Here is a 14,533-nt window from a genome sequence, read left to right as displayed (position 1 = left end):
GTACCGCAGTAGAATATCTAGATTGTCACTTAGGCATCCGCGATTCAATTCCTAACTATAGTATATTTATAAGAATTTTTCCTCCAAATGGAGAGCGCAACCCAACGATGTTGGCTTTTAGGCTGACCACCGCATGCGCTTCCCGATTTACCTTGTCCATTGTCATTTTAAACATCATCTACTTGCTTAACACAAAATGAGAGTTACCTAAATAGTTGTCTCGATGCAAAACCAACTATGAGACTTAAGCAAAATATAAATCTACCTATAAAACATCAGCCTTAATAGTTGAAGATAACAATTCCAAAATCAGAATCTTAATAAACTATAGTTATTATTAAAGTGAGCACATATGCCCTCACTTCAGCCGAATCTAAACTGAATAACAAGTCAACATTCAAAGGATCTTGATAAATAATTTTAGAAGTCTTATACCTATATAGACCACTTAACCCATGCTTATCTAGTAGTTCAGGAACTTATGACATTTTTGAGGTTGTACCTTGCATCCAAGTTGACATTGTGTCAAGGTGATCATCAAGACTCTTCATAAAACCCTAAACTTCATCATTAAATTCCTTAAACTCAGTTTCAACATTCTTCATGGGTGGAAACTTGGTATTCTTTGAAGTTTTATGAACTTGATAAGGAACTTTTTTTTAAGCACATGCACTAAAAGAATTAGATGGTACTGACTCCATGGTAGATAAAAATTACTGAAATTGTTGCGGGAAAATGTTGTTAGGGTAGCTGTAATGCTTGTTAATAGGGGGTGTTATAACACTCCTTAGTGTTAACACCCATTATGGAGGGGTGTTATAACACCCCCCCCCCCCCCCCTCCCACTTTGAACGCGTTCAAAGTACAATTCTTGTACAGTGGGTGGGCCAACCACCCCCGGCTGGCCCACCCATGGTGTTTTTTTTTTTAAATTTTTTAATAATTGAATAAAATCCTAAAATTAGAAAAATAAATAAAATGGGTAACTAATAAATAATAAAGATATTTTTAATAATATTATTATTCATTTAAATTTTATTTATTTCAGAGGATATAATTTTAAATGCATGGTGGTACCATGAATAATGAGTATTAACGTTAAAAAGAATGTGAGTGAGAGAGATGCTGTTATAACGACTATATGACAATGGACCCCATACTTTTTGATGAGATGGCTAGCGTTATAACATGGATACATTGCGGATGATCTTATAACTGATTTATTAATGGGAAACCAGCTAGTTTTCACAGGAACTTCAAGGGAATATTTCCTGACAATCATGACAGGTTATCCCAACGTTGTCTGCTATTTGTCTGCTGAATACATCTTAGCCACTCCACCAGGTTGGTCGCGTTACTTATTGTTGTATTAATCTGCTTAACCATACATTAAATATTGTAAGAATTTGTTCAAAAACTAATATAATACCCTTATTATGTCATAAGCATGTATGTTAGAACTATATTTTAGGGGTACTATACCTTTAGATAATTCAAACCCGTCCGACCTTTAACAGGCCGAGTATATATAGAGTCATATGCTCAATCTATCCTTATCCAAATGATAATATATATATGAAGAGTTTTATGGGACAAAATATCATTAAGTTCGTATGGGCTTTGCTTGGACGAGTGCTCATAAAGAATTTTATATTCGTTCAGCCTTTATCCGGTCAAACGCGTATTGAGAACTATATAAGGTTCAATATCTTTGAGTTTGCCCGAGCTTTGCTTGGTCGGGTGTTCACATTAGTTCGGGCTTTGCCCGGCCAGGTGTTCAAAGGGAACCTTATGTTCATTTATCCTTTACTCATCCGAGCGCGTATTGAGAACTATATAAGGTTAAATATCTCTAGGTCCACCCAGGCTTTACTTGGCCGGGTGTTTACATTCTTCCAGCTTTGCCTGGCCAAGTGTTCAAAGGGAACCTTATGTTCATTTATCCTTTACCCGTCCGAGAGCATGCATATCAAGAACTATCTAAAGTCAAATATCTCTAAGTCCGTCCGGACTTTGCCCGACCAGGTGTTCACATTTGTTCGGCCTTTACCCGACGGGGTGTTCAAAGGGAATCTTATGTTCATTTATCTTTTACTCATCCGAACATGTATCGAGAACTATATAAGGTTAAGTATCTCTGGGTTCGCCCGAGCCTTGCCCGGTCGGGTGTTAACAGAGAACCTGATATCCATTTAGTCTATATTTGTCCGAACATATGCTAAGAGTTTTATAGAGCTAATTGTCTTTAGGCCCACCCGAGCTTTTGCCCGGTTGAGTGCCCATAGAAGCCTTACGTAGCCAAACTTCGCGTGACCGAATTCCTCTAAGTTCTACCGACCATTAACTGACCTAGTGCCCTATTTCTCTTTTTCATTATAAAACTTTAGAACTCTTACATTCTACCCAACTAACAACCAATTTGTCCTATACGGGTGTTTTGTTTTGGAACCACTTAGACGAGATTTAAGGATTCTAGGGTCAAACGATCAACAGAGCGAAATATCAAATATCCCTCCATCTTTACTTTAACCATCACCTCATCTTAATTTATCCTTCGTGTCATCTCCTAAATTTATTCATCATGACCCGTGTCATAATCTGTATCAAATATCATATGCTTAATAGATATAAATATGAAAATGGTATTCGATACCGATGGATATGAGTAATGATATGTACAAAAAAAAATTTCAAGAAAAAATTCAAGAATAGATACATAAATTTATGACTCATCATTTATTTTTATAGACCCTATTATGTTATGTGTATATTCACTTTTTTTTGAGATTCATATAATTTTTCTGATCGATATAAACCACAGTATTGAAAATCTGATCTAAATCTGACATATTTATCACCTCTACCGGGAGTGAGGGAAATCATCGTAAACTTAAATCAAAGATTCTTGGTTAAATAAGGAATTTAGAAAAAAAAAAAATAATAAACGAAGTGACCGGGGAGAGAAGGATACCCATTCCGCGACGCTCCCTCTCAAATGTTGGCGTCTGCTTCATCGTCATTCTTGCTATCAAAAGCCGCTCGGCACCTCATCACTCCCTCTCTGAGAAGGCTCACCAGGGTTCCAGCAGTCGAGAACCCTCTCAGGACCTTCCGCACTATACCGGTGTTCCCAATCTCCTCCTCCAGCGGCATGGAACAACAGGTGGCGTCCCACCCGGCCGCGGCTAGGGCAGGGTTTTCGGCCTCATCCGCCGGTGGATCTGTCCTAACCTTCCAGTTCTCTCCTCTGAGCGTCCTTAAGATCCAGAAAGGAGATATCACCTTGTGGTCCGTGGACGGGTCAACCGACGCGATCGTGAGTATCGCAAAACCGTCATCCTTCAATTTGAACTCATTTCTTTATTTTTTATTGCTGTGATATTGATTGTTGTTCTCCTCTTTTATATGAATTTTTCAGCTAGGCTAGTTTTGTTTAGGAAGATCTTTTGGGGATTCAGACCTGGTATAGGGAAGTGAGTAGTTTTCTGTATTAACTTCTATATTTGTTTAGTTGCATCTGACTGCATGATACAAGCCCAAACATTTAGTGCCCATTGTTCTTCATGGGAAGACATTGCCATTCCCCGTGTAATAAGATCATGCTTAAGGCGCGACTTCCCCAATGACGTCTGAGATATTGCCACAATGAGACAAACTAGAGATCAGATTTGGCAACCTATATCTGTGGACACTAAGTATAAATCACATTGAAGGAGTGGAAGTCTTCTTTCAACCAGTTTGAGCAGCATGACCTCCAGAGAGTAAGGAGACTATAAAGTGATGCAGCGGAAATCTGCTACTTCGCTGAAAATTACTGACGAAGCCTCCTTTCGAGATGTGGCTGGACCAGCATAGAGCAACACACGTTAGAGAATGCTGGGAGTCATCTTGGCGAGGCCCTTCAAATGCTTAAGTCACCATGGGTGCCATGGAAATAACATAACAGTAAAAATATAAAGGAAGAAAACAGTAGAGAATTTAAATTTTTATAATAGAGACCACCTTTAGGTGTGCTATTTATAGACAATCTTGCTCCAAAACCCTAACAGATTATTGGATCTTGTGGATTGCTAATCGTGTGCCGGTCATGCCAATGTCCAATTCATATCTGGAGCATGGCCACATGTATTGGGTTTACTAAAGTGGAGCCGGTCATGTAGGCTGAGCCGTTACGCTGGAGGGGGATTATTACACAGGGTATCAATAAGAAAACAAATAATGATAATTCTTATACAACTTAAAATACCCATTGTTATATGTGATGATGTAGTCCCATCACTTTGTTTCATGGAAGGTGCTGTTTTCTAGCACAACCAAAAGCTATGGCTTTGGTAGTTTGGCATGTGGTATCTGCACTTGAGACTTAGATCTTTGCGCAATTTGTTAAGGTGGTTTTTAATATCCAAACACTACTCAAGGAAGAAATTAAAGAAATAAAGGAAACATATAAAATGGGAAACCACTAATAAGACTAAAATATGATTCTTTTCATTCCACTTTCAAGCTGACATTTTTCTCCATTGAGTAGCAATGAGCTCTAATTAGTCCTATGTTCTATTTTTCATAGAAATTTGGCCTAATCAATGTGATTCAACCATAGCCCAACTATATTGCTTGAATGGCGCCTTTCAATAAATGGCTTAAAGTTGAAAGTTTTCTTGTGCACACACCATAGACATATACTACTCGGAGATGAATTAGTAGTTTTCTTCTATTTTCAATGTCCCACATCCCATGGGCCTACTCAATGCTTATAGCATGCTCACAACTAAGAGACTTCTTCTCTTCTCACTGTGTCTATTTGTTTTTTAATTAAGATAATTATTAACTAGATTATTCATCTTCTCCATCTGATTCACTCCTATAAAAACAATTTTTGGTTGAACAAAATAAATTATCTCAGGGCTCAATGAGCCAACTGAAATACTTGTCAGGATGGAAATGAGGTCAACAAGGTCAGTCTGCATAAATATGTCCATTAAAAGGATAAACAAGCTTGACTCAAACTCAACCAAGCAAAAAAACTTGTGTTCAAAATTGTTTATTCGAATGTTCATCAGGCTCCAGCAGCGTTTCTGCTTTTATTGAGTGGCAAGCTTAACTGGAGCCAATATCCTTATAATTAAGAATTGTAGAGATGAAACTTAGCTTCTCGATAAACTTAAGTCTAGACAAATAGACTTAATTTTTTTGCTTATTTATTTGTTGATTATTATGAACCAACAATACAACTTTGTGACATGTTTGATCAAAGATTATTTAGAATATTTTGGTGACTATAATGCATAAGGATAGTATCTATTCAAGTTTGGCATCTGGTTGATGAATAAGATTTGAATATGTACTTTATTAATATGATACATTTTAAATTGACAATTAAACAAAACATTGTATATATAAAATAATAATACAACTTTCATATAAAACTTCAACTACACATGCTAGATTGTATTAAATACTTGCTTAAAAAATAACTAAACCTGTAATATGACACTTATTTGTTAATTTTGTTTATTAACTACTCAAGCAATATTCACAATAACCATTGAACACTTAACAAGTTTTTTCCTTAACTTTAGCATGCCTAGCTTACATTATTTCATTCTGATTGTTTAAACCTAGGTTAATTATTTGTGAGTTTGTTCATTTGATTTTCTGTTAGTTCACAACCAGAAATACTTGTACATGTGGCCAGCATAATCTTGAATATCATTATTTATATTGCAAAGATGTACGTGATATGGTGAAGAAATACATATTCAGATGCAGCTAAACCACTTTATATATTGGCTCCTCATTCTTACTATATACTGATTTTCCCTGTCTCTTAGCTATTCCAAGAAACTTGGGCTGTTGTTCCATGGTCAATTTTATGAAATATAGTTGAAAATGCAATCGCCTAATTCTTGTCGGTTCACTCAATGCTTCAGCGAAAACTTATGCCTGTATAAATTTTTGAACTACACCTCACTATCATTAATATTTTCTGCATATTGATTTCTTTGTCCCTTAACCAAAATACTTGTGCTCCTCCTTCGGGTCAAGTTTATGAAGTATTATTGAAACATTAAAGGGTAACTAGCCTGTTTATTGGGAGTTCATTGGACTTTGTATAAAAAGTATTTATGCTTGTATACTATTTCAACTTTACTTCACTCATTAAGGTTGAAATTCATTCTAATTGGAATAACTTTTCCCAGAATTTTTTTACACCCATAGTACAGAGGAGAAAATATTAACTTGGCTATGGTTTGCTTTATAGATGCCTTCTTTTGTAAATTGTCTTCAAATAAGATATCTGGTGTCATCAAGTCATGTTGATGAATTGACTCCGTCATATATTAGAGCCGTCAATTTGGGTTGGGCCCTTCGGGTTGGCCTACCTCGCCAAATAATTTAAGTAAGTTGGGTTGAAATTTTATCAACCTGGGTAGGCTGACTTGCTTGGGCCCAACCCATGATCCGCTTAGGTCCGCGACCCGCGCACGTTAGCCTGCATGGGGCTTGAGTTGGCCCATGGGTTGAGAAAAAAAATTTCTCCAAAACTTAAAATTAAAATGGAAAATTGAATGGGCTCGTGGGTTTGACCCGCCTAATCCGTAACCCAAACTTAAAAATTTTAATCTTTTCTATATATATATTTTTTTTATTTTTTAATCGACTTGTGGGTTGGCCCGCCTAACTCGCCTTGGGTTGGATTGGAGATTTTCCAGTCCGCCAAGATGAGGCAGCGTGCCCTATCAAATGGTCGGCCTGCCTAACTCGCCTTGGGTTGGGTTGGAGATTTTCTAATCTGCCAGGTCAGCCCGCCTGCCCGCCTGCCCGCACTGCCAAATGGTTGGCCCACTACGGGCCAGCCCGCCACGCTCCGGGCTGTTTGACAGCAGCTCTACCATATATGGTGGTTGGTTAAGATTTGGAGTTTTTGAAGGCTTTTGTTGCAGATTGTTTGTGAATAAGATAACTAGTGGCCTCTAGTGACAAATGATTAATGAATTGATTTCATGATGATAGAGGAAAATTGTTTGATACAATTAGAGTGACAAATTTTTGACTCTATCAGAGTCAAGTCCAAGCTGCTGTTTTGGAAGTAGTTAAATTATGTTTACTTTGCTGTAGCAGATCTGTAATCACATCTGATGCATTTTTTGCCAATTTAATAAGTTTCCTCTAACGCTGGAAAAGGCAACAGCATTATATAAGGTCTCACCTTTTAGTTTTTATTGTATGAGTTGCAAAAGTGATGGGTGGTAAATTTCAGGTAAATGCAGCTAACAAACAATTGCTTGGAGGTGGTGGTGTGGATGGAGGTAAGCATTTAAATTCGGGACAGGATCCTCTGGTCCCCTTGTCCCGGTCCGCTCCTGGACCGGGACAAGGAGATTGGTGGGAGGCAATAGCCCCCACCTGTTAACAGGTGGAGGCCCATTGCCCCCCACCAATGCAAAGGCTGGACCATGAATTGGTCCAGCCTTGTGGACCAGAGGATCCACCCCCTTTAGATTCTGCCAAGGATGTTATCCTTTCTCTCTCTTTTTTTTTATTCTTTTTTTCCCTTTTGAAAGCTGGAGCTTTTTTTTATCAGCTATACATAGAGCTGCTGGCCCAGAACTTCTTGATGCATGTCGTAAGGTACCAGAGGTCCGCAGAGGAGTACGCTGCCCCACAGGAGAAGCCAGAATTACTCCGTATGTTTTATTTCTGTTAAATGCAATAGTTTGTTGCATGCTAACCCTACCTGTCAATTACCACAAAATGACTTACATGGTGTACAGAGCATTCCGGTTGCCTGTTTTTTATGTGATACACACTGTTGGCCCTATTTATGATGAAGATGAGCACCCTGAGGTTTCTCTCAGTAATGCATTTAGGTGAAGAGAGCTTCCTATATTGATGCCTGTTCTAACTTAAAACATGCTTGCCTTTCAATCTGATGATCACCTTAAAGCTCAACTATCTGCATTCTCTATTGCAGAAATAGCTTGAAGCTTGCCAAAGAGAATAATATTCAATACATTGCTTTTCCAGCCATTTCTTGTGGTGTTTACAGGTATCCATTTTAGCCGTTTATGCTTGTGTAAGTTTAACTGCTGCTCATGTTTTCTTGTGATTTTTCATTCTATTTTGTTGAAGATATCCTTTCAAAGAAGCTTCCAGAATTGCAATATCAGTGTTGAAAGAGTTCCCTGACACCTTTAAAGAGGTAGATATGTTGTTACATACTCTTTGAAATGGATTACACTTTCCTTGTTATGGAGAAAAATATGCTCATATTGTAAAGTTGGTTAAGTTCATTCATCAGGTCTTTTCAAGTTTTGTACTTTGACATTTATTTTCATGTTTCGCTTTGTTCTCTTTATATAGATGCCTTGAAATTGTTAATAGTGTCATGGAATTTGAATGTTCATTAGTATATAAGCATTTTGATGCTGTTCTTAGTACTAATTGACAATATTGTGCTAATAGCTAGATAGAATAAACTCGAACCTTGAATTGTCGACTCAGAAAAGTGAAAACCAAAAGGTTTTAACCAAAGCAAAAATGAACTTTAATGCATTAAATACAACATCACTTATAAGAAATGAAAACGTGAAAAGCTATCCAAAGTTTTATGGGTGGAAATATTTGCAAGCAAGAGGTATTATATAGCTTGGATTTATTGTCAACCAGGAGATATTATGAAGATATTATTGTTAGAATGAAAACAGAAATTGAAGGGTTGTTTTTCATGTTTGGTTTGATGGTTGTGCACTTAGGATTGAATCTGAGAAAATTGATATTTTATAAGAATATGACTCTATTAAATATACTTTATGGAATATTGAACAATTATAAAATAGTATCTAGTAAATTAGTGTGATTAAAATGAAATGCTAAAATGAATATTTGACATTAGAAAAACGAATTTTTATTATAAAAGAGCTAATATCCTATATCAGTTCAGCATAGCTCTCTTAGAATTTTGAATGTGAGAAAACAGACTAAGATGATATTATTATGTTCAAAGATTGCCTTATATGTCAATTACAAAACTTATTACTACATAAGCAGAATAAATTAGGATTTAAGGAATTAGAATTGAAGGGGTGAAGGTAGATGAATGATCGAAGGAAATTCTAACTTGATAAAAAAAATCTAAGGTGTACTTAAAAGTTTAAATATGTGAAATGATATATTCTTAACAAAATTTGAGATCATTTATGGAATAACAACTATATACCGAATTCCGGCCTCCTGATAGTTGATACTCATAATTTGTTTATTGTTAAGATATTCATATTCCTTTTTCCGTTTTTTGTGTAAATTCAAAGTGATTCTTCAATCCCTAAATTGCAAGCTGTTGTTGCTTCATTCTCCGGCAAAGGTATTTCATAGAATCTAATCATCTGATTAACTTTTGTAGATTGTGAATGTAATCTACTTGAGTTGAATAATATGCTGATAAATTTTGCTTGCAGATACATTTTGTGTTGTTCTCCGATGAGCTCTATGGTGTTTGGCTTCAAACTGCAAGTGAGGAGACGGAGTTGCAATTGCTTGCTTAATGTGAGTATGGATGTAATCACAGTGAGCAGGGTTCATTATTTTATGCCATGAAAACCATGCATTGACCATCTACTTAATCCAGAATTCTCAATCGTGTGTGTCCTGAGATCTATACAGGAAGCTCTGGATTGCAAAGACTATCTCTTGTCTGTGCAGTGGGATTAGATTATGCTCTTAGGTGACAATGGCACCAAAATGATTTGAGTTTTCCTTTCCTTTCAGTCTAATATACTGAGTATCTTTCTAGTATTATTTTTTAATAAGCACTTTTTAGTTTAGTTCTATGGTTGGACTCAAAACAACGGAAAAGAGTTGGCCACAATGATCTGTTACTATACTACGAGCCCGCCTGAACACAACCTGGAACTGGATTAGTCACGCTACCCTTTGAAAAAACAAGAAAAAAGAGGCGAGCATACTTTTCCGCCGTTCTTACCCTTTAGATTTTGAGACTAAATATCAACTTGCTTTGCAAAATTGAGCAAACTAAGTGTTAAAATAAATTTAACAATTTTGTTTTTAAAAATAAATGAGTAAAATGTAACACATGTATTTTAAAAATGATAATGGATAAACAAATTACAAGATGTTTCACAATATTAATGAATCGTAAAATGGATATTTAAAAAAAAAATTCAAAAGGGCATTAGATATTTTATATAAAAATATAATTTTTAAATGTATTATTTAATAGTTGGTATAATATAAAAAACTATTATTTTATTTTAATTAAAATTATTATATATAAATATTATTATTATATATTTGATCAAAATTATTTAAATTTTATTAAAATCTATCGAAATCGATTTATGAATTGTAGTAGCTATTTAAGTATTTATTCAACTGTAATTAAAGTTTTGAATTATAAATAGCATTATATTAAAATATTTTTAATGATTTAATTAAAATTATTTTAAATCGATTAAAATTAGTTTTAAACAGTTAGAACATCTAGTTAAATAGTTGCTGCATAATTAGTAATTACTATAATATTATAATAATATATACTAACTGTTACAAGTCATAACTATTATGATAACATAATATTTTTGAGATAACATAATATTTTTGAGATAAAATATATGATATGGTGCATATTTGATGATTTTTATAAGAGAGGTGTACTCATTTGATGATTTGTTAAATGTGATATCCTCTTTTAATTATTGTCAAAAATTAATATTATTTTTTAAAAATATTTAATTAGTTTTTTCTATATTAGGTATCTAAATCTTACAATTTGATTAATACTGAATACACAGTCTAATTTCACATTCTACTTACCAAGTAAATTAAGAAATACTTGTGATTGTTCGTCCAAATTGGCCAGTATCCTTAGGTTTGTCATTCTATTGGAGAAAAAAAAAATACAAATTCGAATCTTAGATGCATGATTAATTGTTAGAATATTTACTATACTAAAATCTCGGAGTCAAATAATTTTTTTTAGCAATCCAGATATCTAGTTTTTTGAACCGATTAATCTTGGAGGTAACCGATCCGATCTCACAGAAGTTTCTTACCGGTAAATTAAGAAATATTCATGGAGGTCCATTCAGATGACCAATATTCTTAGGCTCACTTTTCACTAGATGAAAAAAAAAATCTTCTGTAATATATCATAGTTGAGAGTCAAACTTTAAATCCCTTAATTATTCATTGAAGAGTCTAACTATTAGTCCGGAGATAATTTTTTTTTTTTGTTTCATTGCGAGAGATGTGGGAAAAGTAGCACGGGTGAATAATTATAAGGGCATCCACACTGTATATGTTAATGGGGTGTTAAAACATCCCTTGGTATTAAACACCATTGTGAATGAGTGTTATAACACTCTTTCGCTTGAACGCGTTCAATACATTGAATGTGTTCAAGCAATGTAGGGGTTGGCTCACCCTATGTGTTTATTTTTTTATTTTTTTAAAATTTAATTTATTAAAAAAATATAACTTTTGAAATTAAAAATTAAATATGTATTTAGTCGCCCACATACATACATTTTATTTAATAAATATATTTAAAAAATTAATATTATTTTTAAAAAATAGTAAAATTATTTTTAAAATGTAAGATTAATATTAAAATAATAATAATAATTTAAATATTTTAAAACATATTTGAAATATATTTATTTAATATGATATAATTTTAAGATGATTGAGTGGACTTTGAGACATAAATAATGAGTGTTAATGTTAAAAGGAACGTAAATGAATTGTTATAATGAATATGTGACAGTGAATCTTATATTTTTTTTTATAAGATGATGAATGTTATAATGATGATATATTATGAATGCTTTAAGAGGACTTGGGTAAATAATTTAAATGGATTAAGCAGGTAAAAATAAAAACGGGATAAAGTAATTGCCCAATTTAATTTATAGATGTTACCCATGAGATAATATCTCAGAGGAGATAAAGATATTTTTAGTACAGCTTTTAGAAAGATAAGAGATAGTTTCCCCATTTTTCTATTGTTTATTAAGGCAGAAAGAATTTTTTTTAAGAAAAATTATAACGTCCAATTTTATTTATTTGGAAAACAATTTGAGGATAGCTTTTTATTTATTTTTTTTCATAAAACATTACACCGTGGGTGATAAAGTATTTTTACATGTAGACATAATACTTTTCCTTTAGCTTAGGACGCTCAGCCTAGCCTACGTGATTAGAATCTACATCAAGAAAATTGAGACACGCCAATGGCTCCAGCTCTAACATATACTATTTTCACATTGTGTCCAATTAATTAGAGGTGATATATTTATTATAATAAAATAAATATTAATTTTTAATAGACGTATATCTTTAGAAAAAAATTTTCAACTTCTAATTATTTGACGGTTAGCTATAAATTAATTCTGTAATTTATCTTCCTTCACATAACTTAGGGATGAGCTATAAGAGCATTTAGGATGATCATAATCACTTTTTTACTATAATCAAACTCTAAAATATTGGATTTATATGAATGGAAAAAGAGATAGAGAGGAAAAATACTTCATTTAAATGAGACTTTAGTCTCACGTTAGGAGTTTCAATACATCTTGGTTGATTTATATTGATACATAAACATTGTAATTGTGACCAAATATATGGGGAGAGACTCTCTCAGCATGGGTGTGCATGGGGGTAAATCTAGGACCCGAATTTACACTGAACTAAATTAATTCGTGTGCAAGTACGACTTGTGCACGCTAAATACTGTCAGATTATCATAATTATCATATAATAAGCAAAAAAAAATATAATAGAAAAGAAAAAGGAGGGTTTGTAATGATTTTTAAATCTTTTCTACTAGGTAATTTATGATTTTCATGCATAAAGATAATAAATTTGGTTATTTTGGTCAGACTCTATTATGAATTTCTGACTACATTCTCCATAGGACCCTCTTATCTCTTCCTTCTTCAAGCTCGGGCTATGGAAGGAGGAACCGAGGAGGAGGTAGGAACAACAACTGGTTTTAAATGTTGGGCCGATTGAGATAAAATTGTCCAAGAGAATGAACTAACGTCTAGGTAATAAATAGTTTTAATTCGGCCATTGAATACTGTAAGAGTCTAACCTCCTATATAAGGAGATTGTGATCCAGAATATAGAGAGAGCTAGTAGTAAAACATTTCCACTAAGTGGTTTGCGATATTTTCTCATTTTGCCACGAACAATCAGTGATTGGTTGTATATGTAGTTCTATTATTGTATCTTGAAAAACAGATATCCATAATAACCTCAAAACACAAGTGGAGGAGAATGGATTTGTTTTAAAGAAATTGCGTACGCAAGCCTCAGCAACTCTTACTATCATCTCGGTCTCAGTTGAATATCTCAGCTAAGTTTTCTAGGTAGCCTAGTTTTCCATACAACTTCTCATTCCTGCTTGCTAGCATGAGATTATCCGTTTAGGTCATTTCAATAGGTCTAAAGTTATATTTTGGAGTATATTTCAATTCAACAACTATCCTTGTAATCTCTAATTAACCATCTTCATTATGGAAGATTGCCCAACAATCTTAAAATAGAGTTATTTCTATTGAGATAACCACGAAGAGTGTTGAGGTGCAATAGACGTAAAGCATGATGACAAAAGATGTGGCAACAAAAGATGTTTTTCTACTTGACCATGTTCAATTTGACTTGGTTCTTAACCGAGGATCTTCTCAAGCATGCTGAGGATGTTGATATTTAAACCATCAGTATAGTAAAGGTATGAACTCATTCCAAGTACCTATACCAAAACTGCATCCTCAATAGCCTTGCTAACTAGCTATACGCAGTGTATAGCATGAAGAAAACAACTAAGAAGTTGTGGGAGTCCCTGGACAAGAAGTACAAGATGGAGAATACGGGGATCAAGAAATTCATCGTGAACTGATTCCTGCACTACAAGATGGTTGACTCTAAGACCATGATCAGCTAAGTCTAGGAGCTTCAGGCGATCCTATACAAAATCCACACGGAAGGTATGGTTCTGAGTGAAAACTTCCAGGTGACTGCTATCATTGAAAAGCTGCACTCTAGATGGAAGGACTTCAAGAACTACCTGAAGTATAAGCGGAAGAAGATAAACATGAAGTAACTCGTTGTTAGACTTCATATCAAAGAAGATAATAAGAGTTCAGAAAAAAAGTTTTTCTCTCAGGTTACTGTAAAAGCTAACATAGTTGGGCATGATCAAAACTCAAAACTGAATAATCCTAAATCTTCCAAGATGGGACCTAGAGGAGGCATAAATAAGAAGAAATTCTCTAGAAGTGCTTCAACTATGACCGAGTCAGTTATAAATTTTCAGAGTGTAGAAAACCGAAGAACAAGCAGAGGCCAACCTGAACAAGGGACTAGAAATGGACGACCTTTATATCGTGGTTTCCAAATTGAACATGGTAGGTTCAAATCCACGATAATGGTGGATCAATACCGGTGCTACTAGACATATCTACTACAACAAGGAGTTGCTTCACAACTTTGAAGAAATCAAAGTTAG

General features: G+C 34.2%; 1 protein-coding gene across 3 annotated transcripts; it reads left to right on the top strand.

Annotated features, from left to right (window-relative positions):
- The first annotated feature begins 2,934 nt into the window (after positions 1–2,934).
- Positions 2,935–9,830, top strand: LOC122042865 (macro domain-containing protein VPA0103-like). 3 transcript variants are annotated; one of them, XM_042603215.1, is made up of 8 exons: positions 2,935–3,316; positions 7,262–7,310; positions 7,586–7,688; positions 7,776–7,871; positions 7,976–8,050; positions 8,134–8,203; positions 9,459–9,546; positions 9,629–9,830. In XM_042603215.1, exons 1-7 carry the CDS (start codon positions 2,996–2,998, stop codon positions 9,543–9,545), a joined length of 801 nt encoding a protein of 266 aa, XP_042459149.1. In that variant the 5' UTR covers positions 2,935–2,995; the 3' UTR covers position 9,546; positions 9,629–9,830. The 3 variants fall into 3 exon arrangements, 2 of the variants coding, with proteins under 2 accessions (XP_042459149.1, XP_042459148.1); XR_006129375.1 differs by adding an exon at positions 9,312–9,364 and having other exon boundaries at positions 2,936–3,316; positions 9,459–9,830; XM_042603214.1 differs by having other exon boundaries at positions 9,459–9,830.
- The last annotated feature ends 4,703 nt before the right edge of the window (positions 9,831–14,533 follow it).

Source organism: Zingiber officinale, chromosome 2A, assembly GCF_018446385.1.
Source record: "Zingiber officinale cultivar Zhangliang chromosome 2A, Zo_v1.1, whole genome shotgun sequence".
Lineage (NCBI taxonomy): Eukaryota > Viridiplantae > Streptophyta > Magnoliopsida > Zingiberales > Zingiberaceae > Zingiber > Zingiber officinale.
The sequence above is the reverse complement of the archived record's forward strand: the minus strand, read 5'-3'. Positions and strand labels throughout refer to the sequence as shown.

Excerpts from the sequence above, each read along its gene's own strand:
- LOC122042865 (XM_042603215.1), top strand. The coding sequence starts at position 2,996 with ATGTTGGCGTCTGCTTCATCGTCATTCTTGCTATCAAAAGCCGCTCGG. Across the intron at positions 7,311-7,585 it reads AGGTGGTGGTGTGGATGGAG|CTATACATAGAGCTGCTGGC; the intron begins GTAAGCATTTAA and ends TTTTTTTATCAG. Across the intron at positions 8,204-9,458 it reads TCCCTGACACCTTTAAAGAG|ATACATTTTGTGTTGTTCTC; the intron begins GTAGATATGTTG and ends TTTTGCTTGCAG.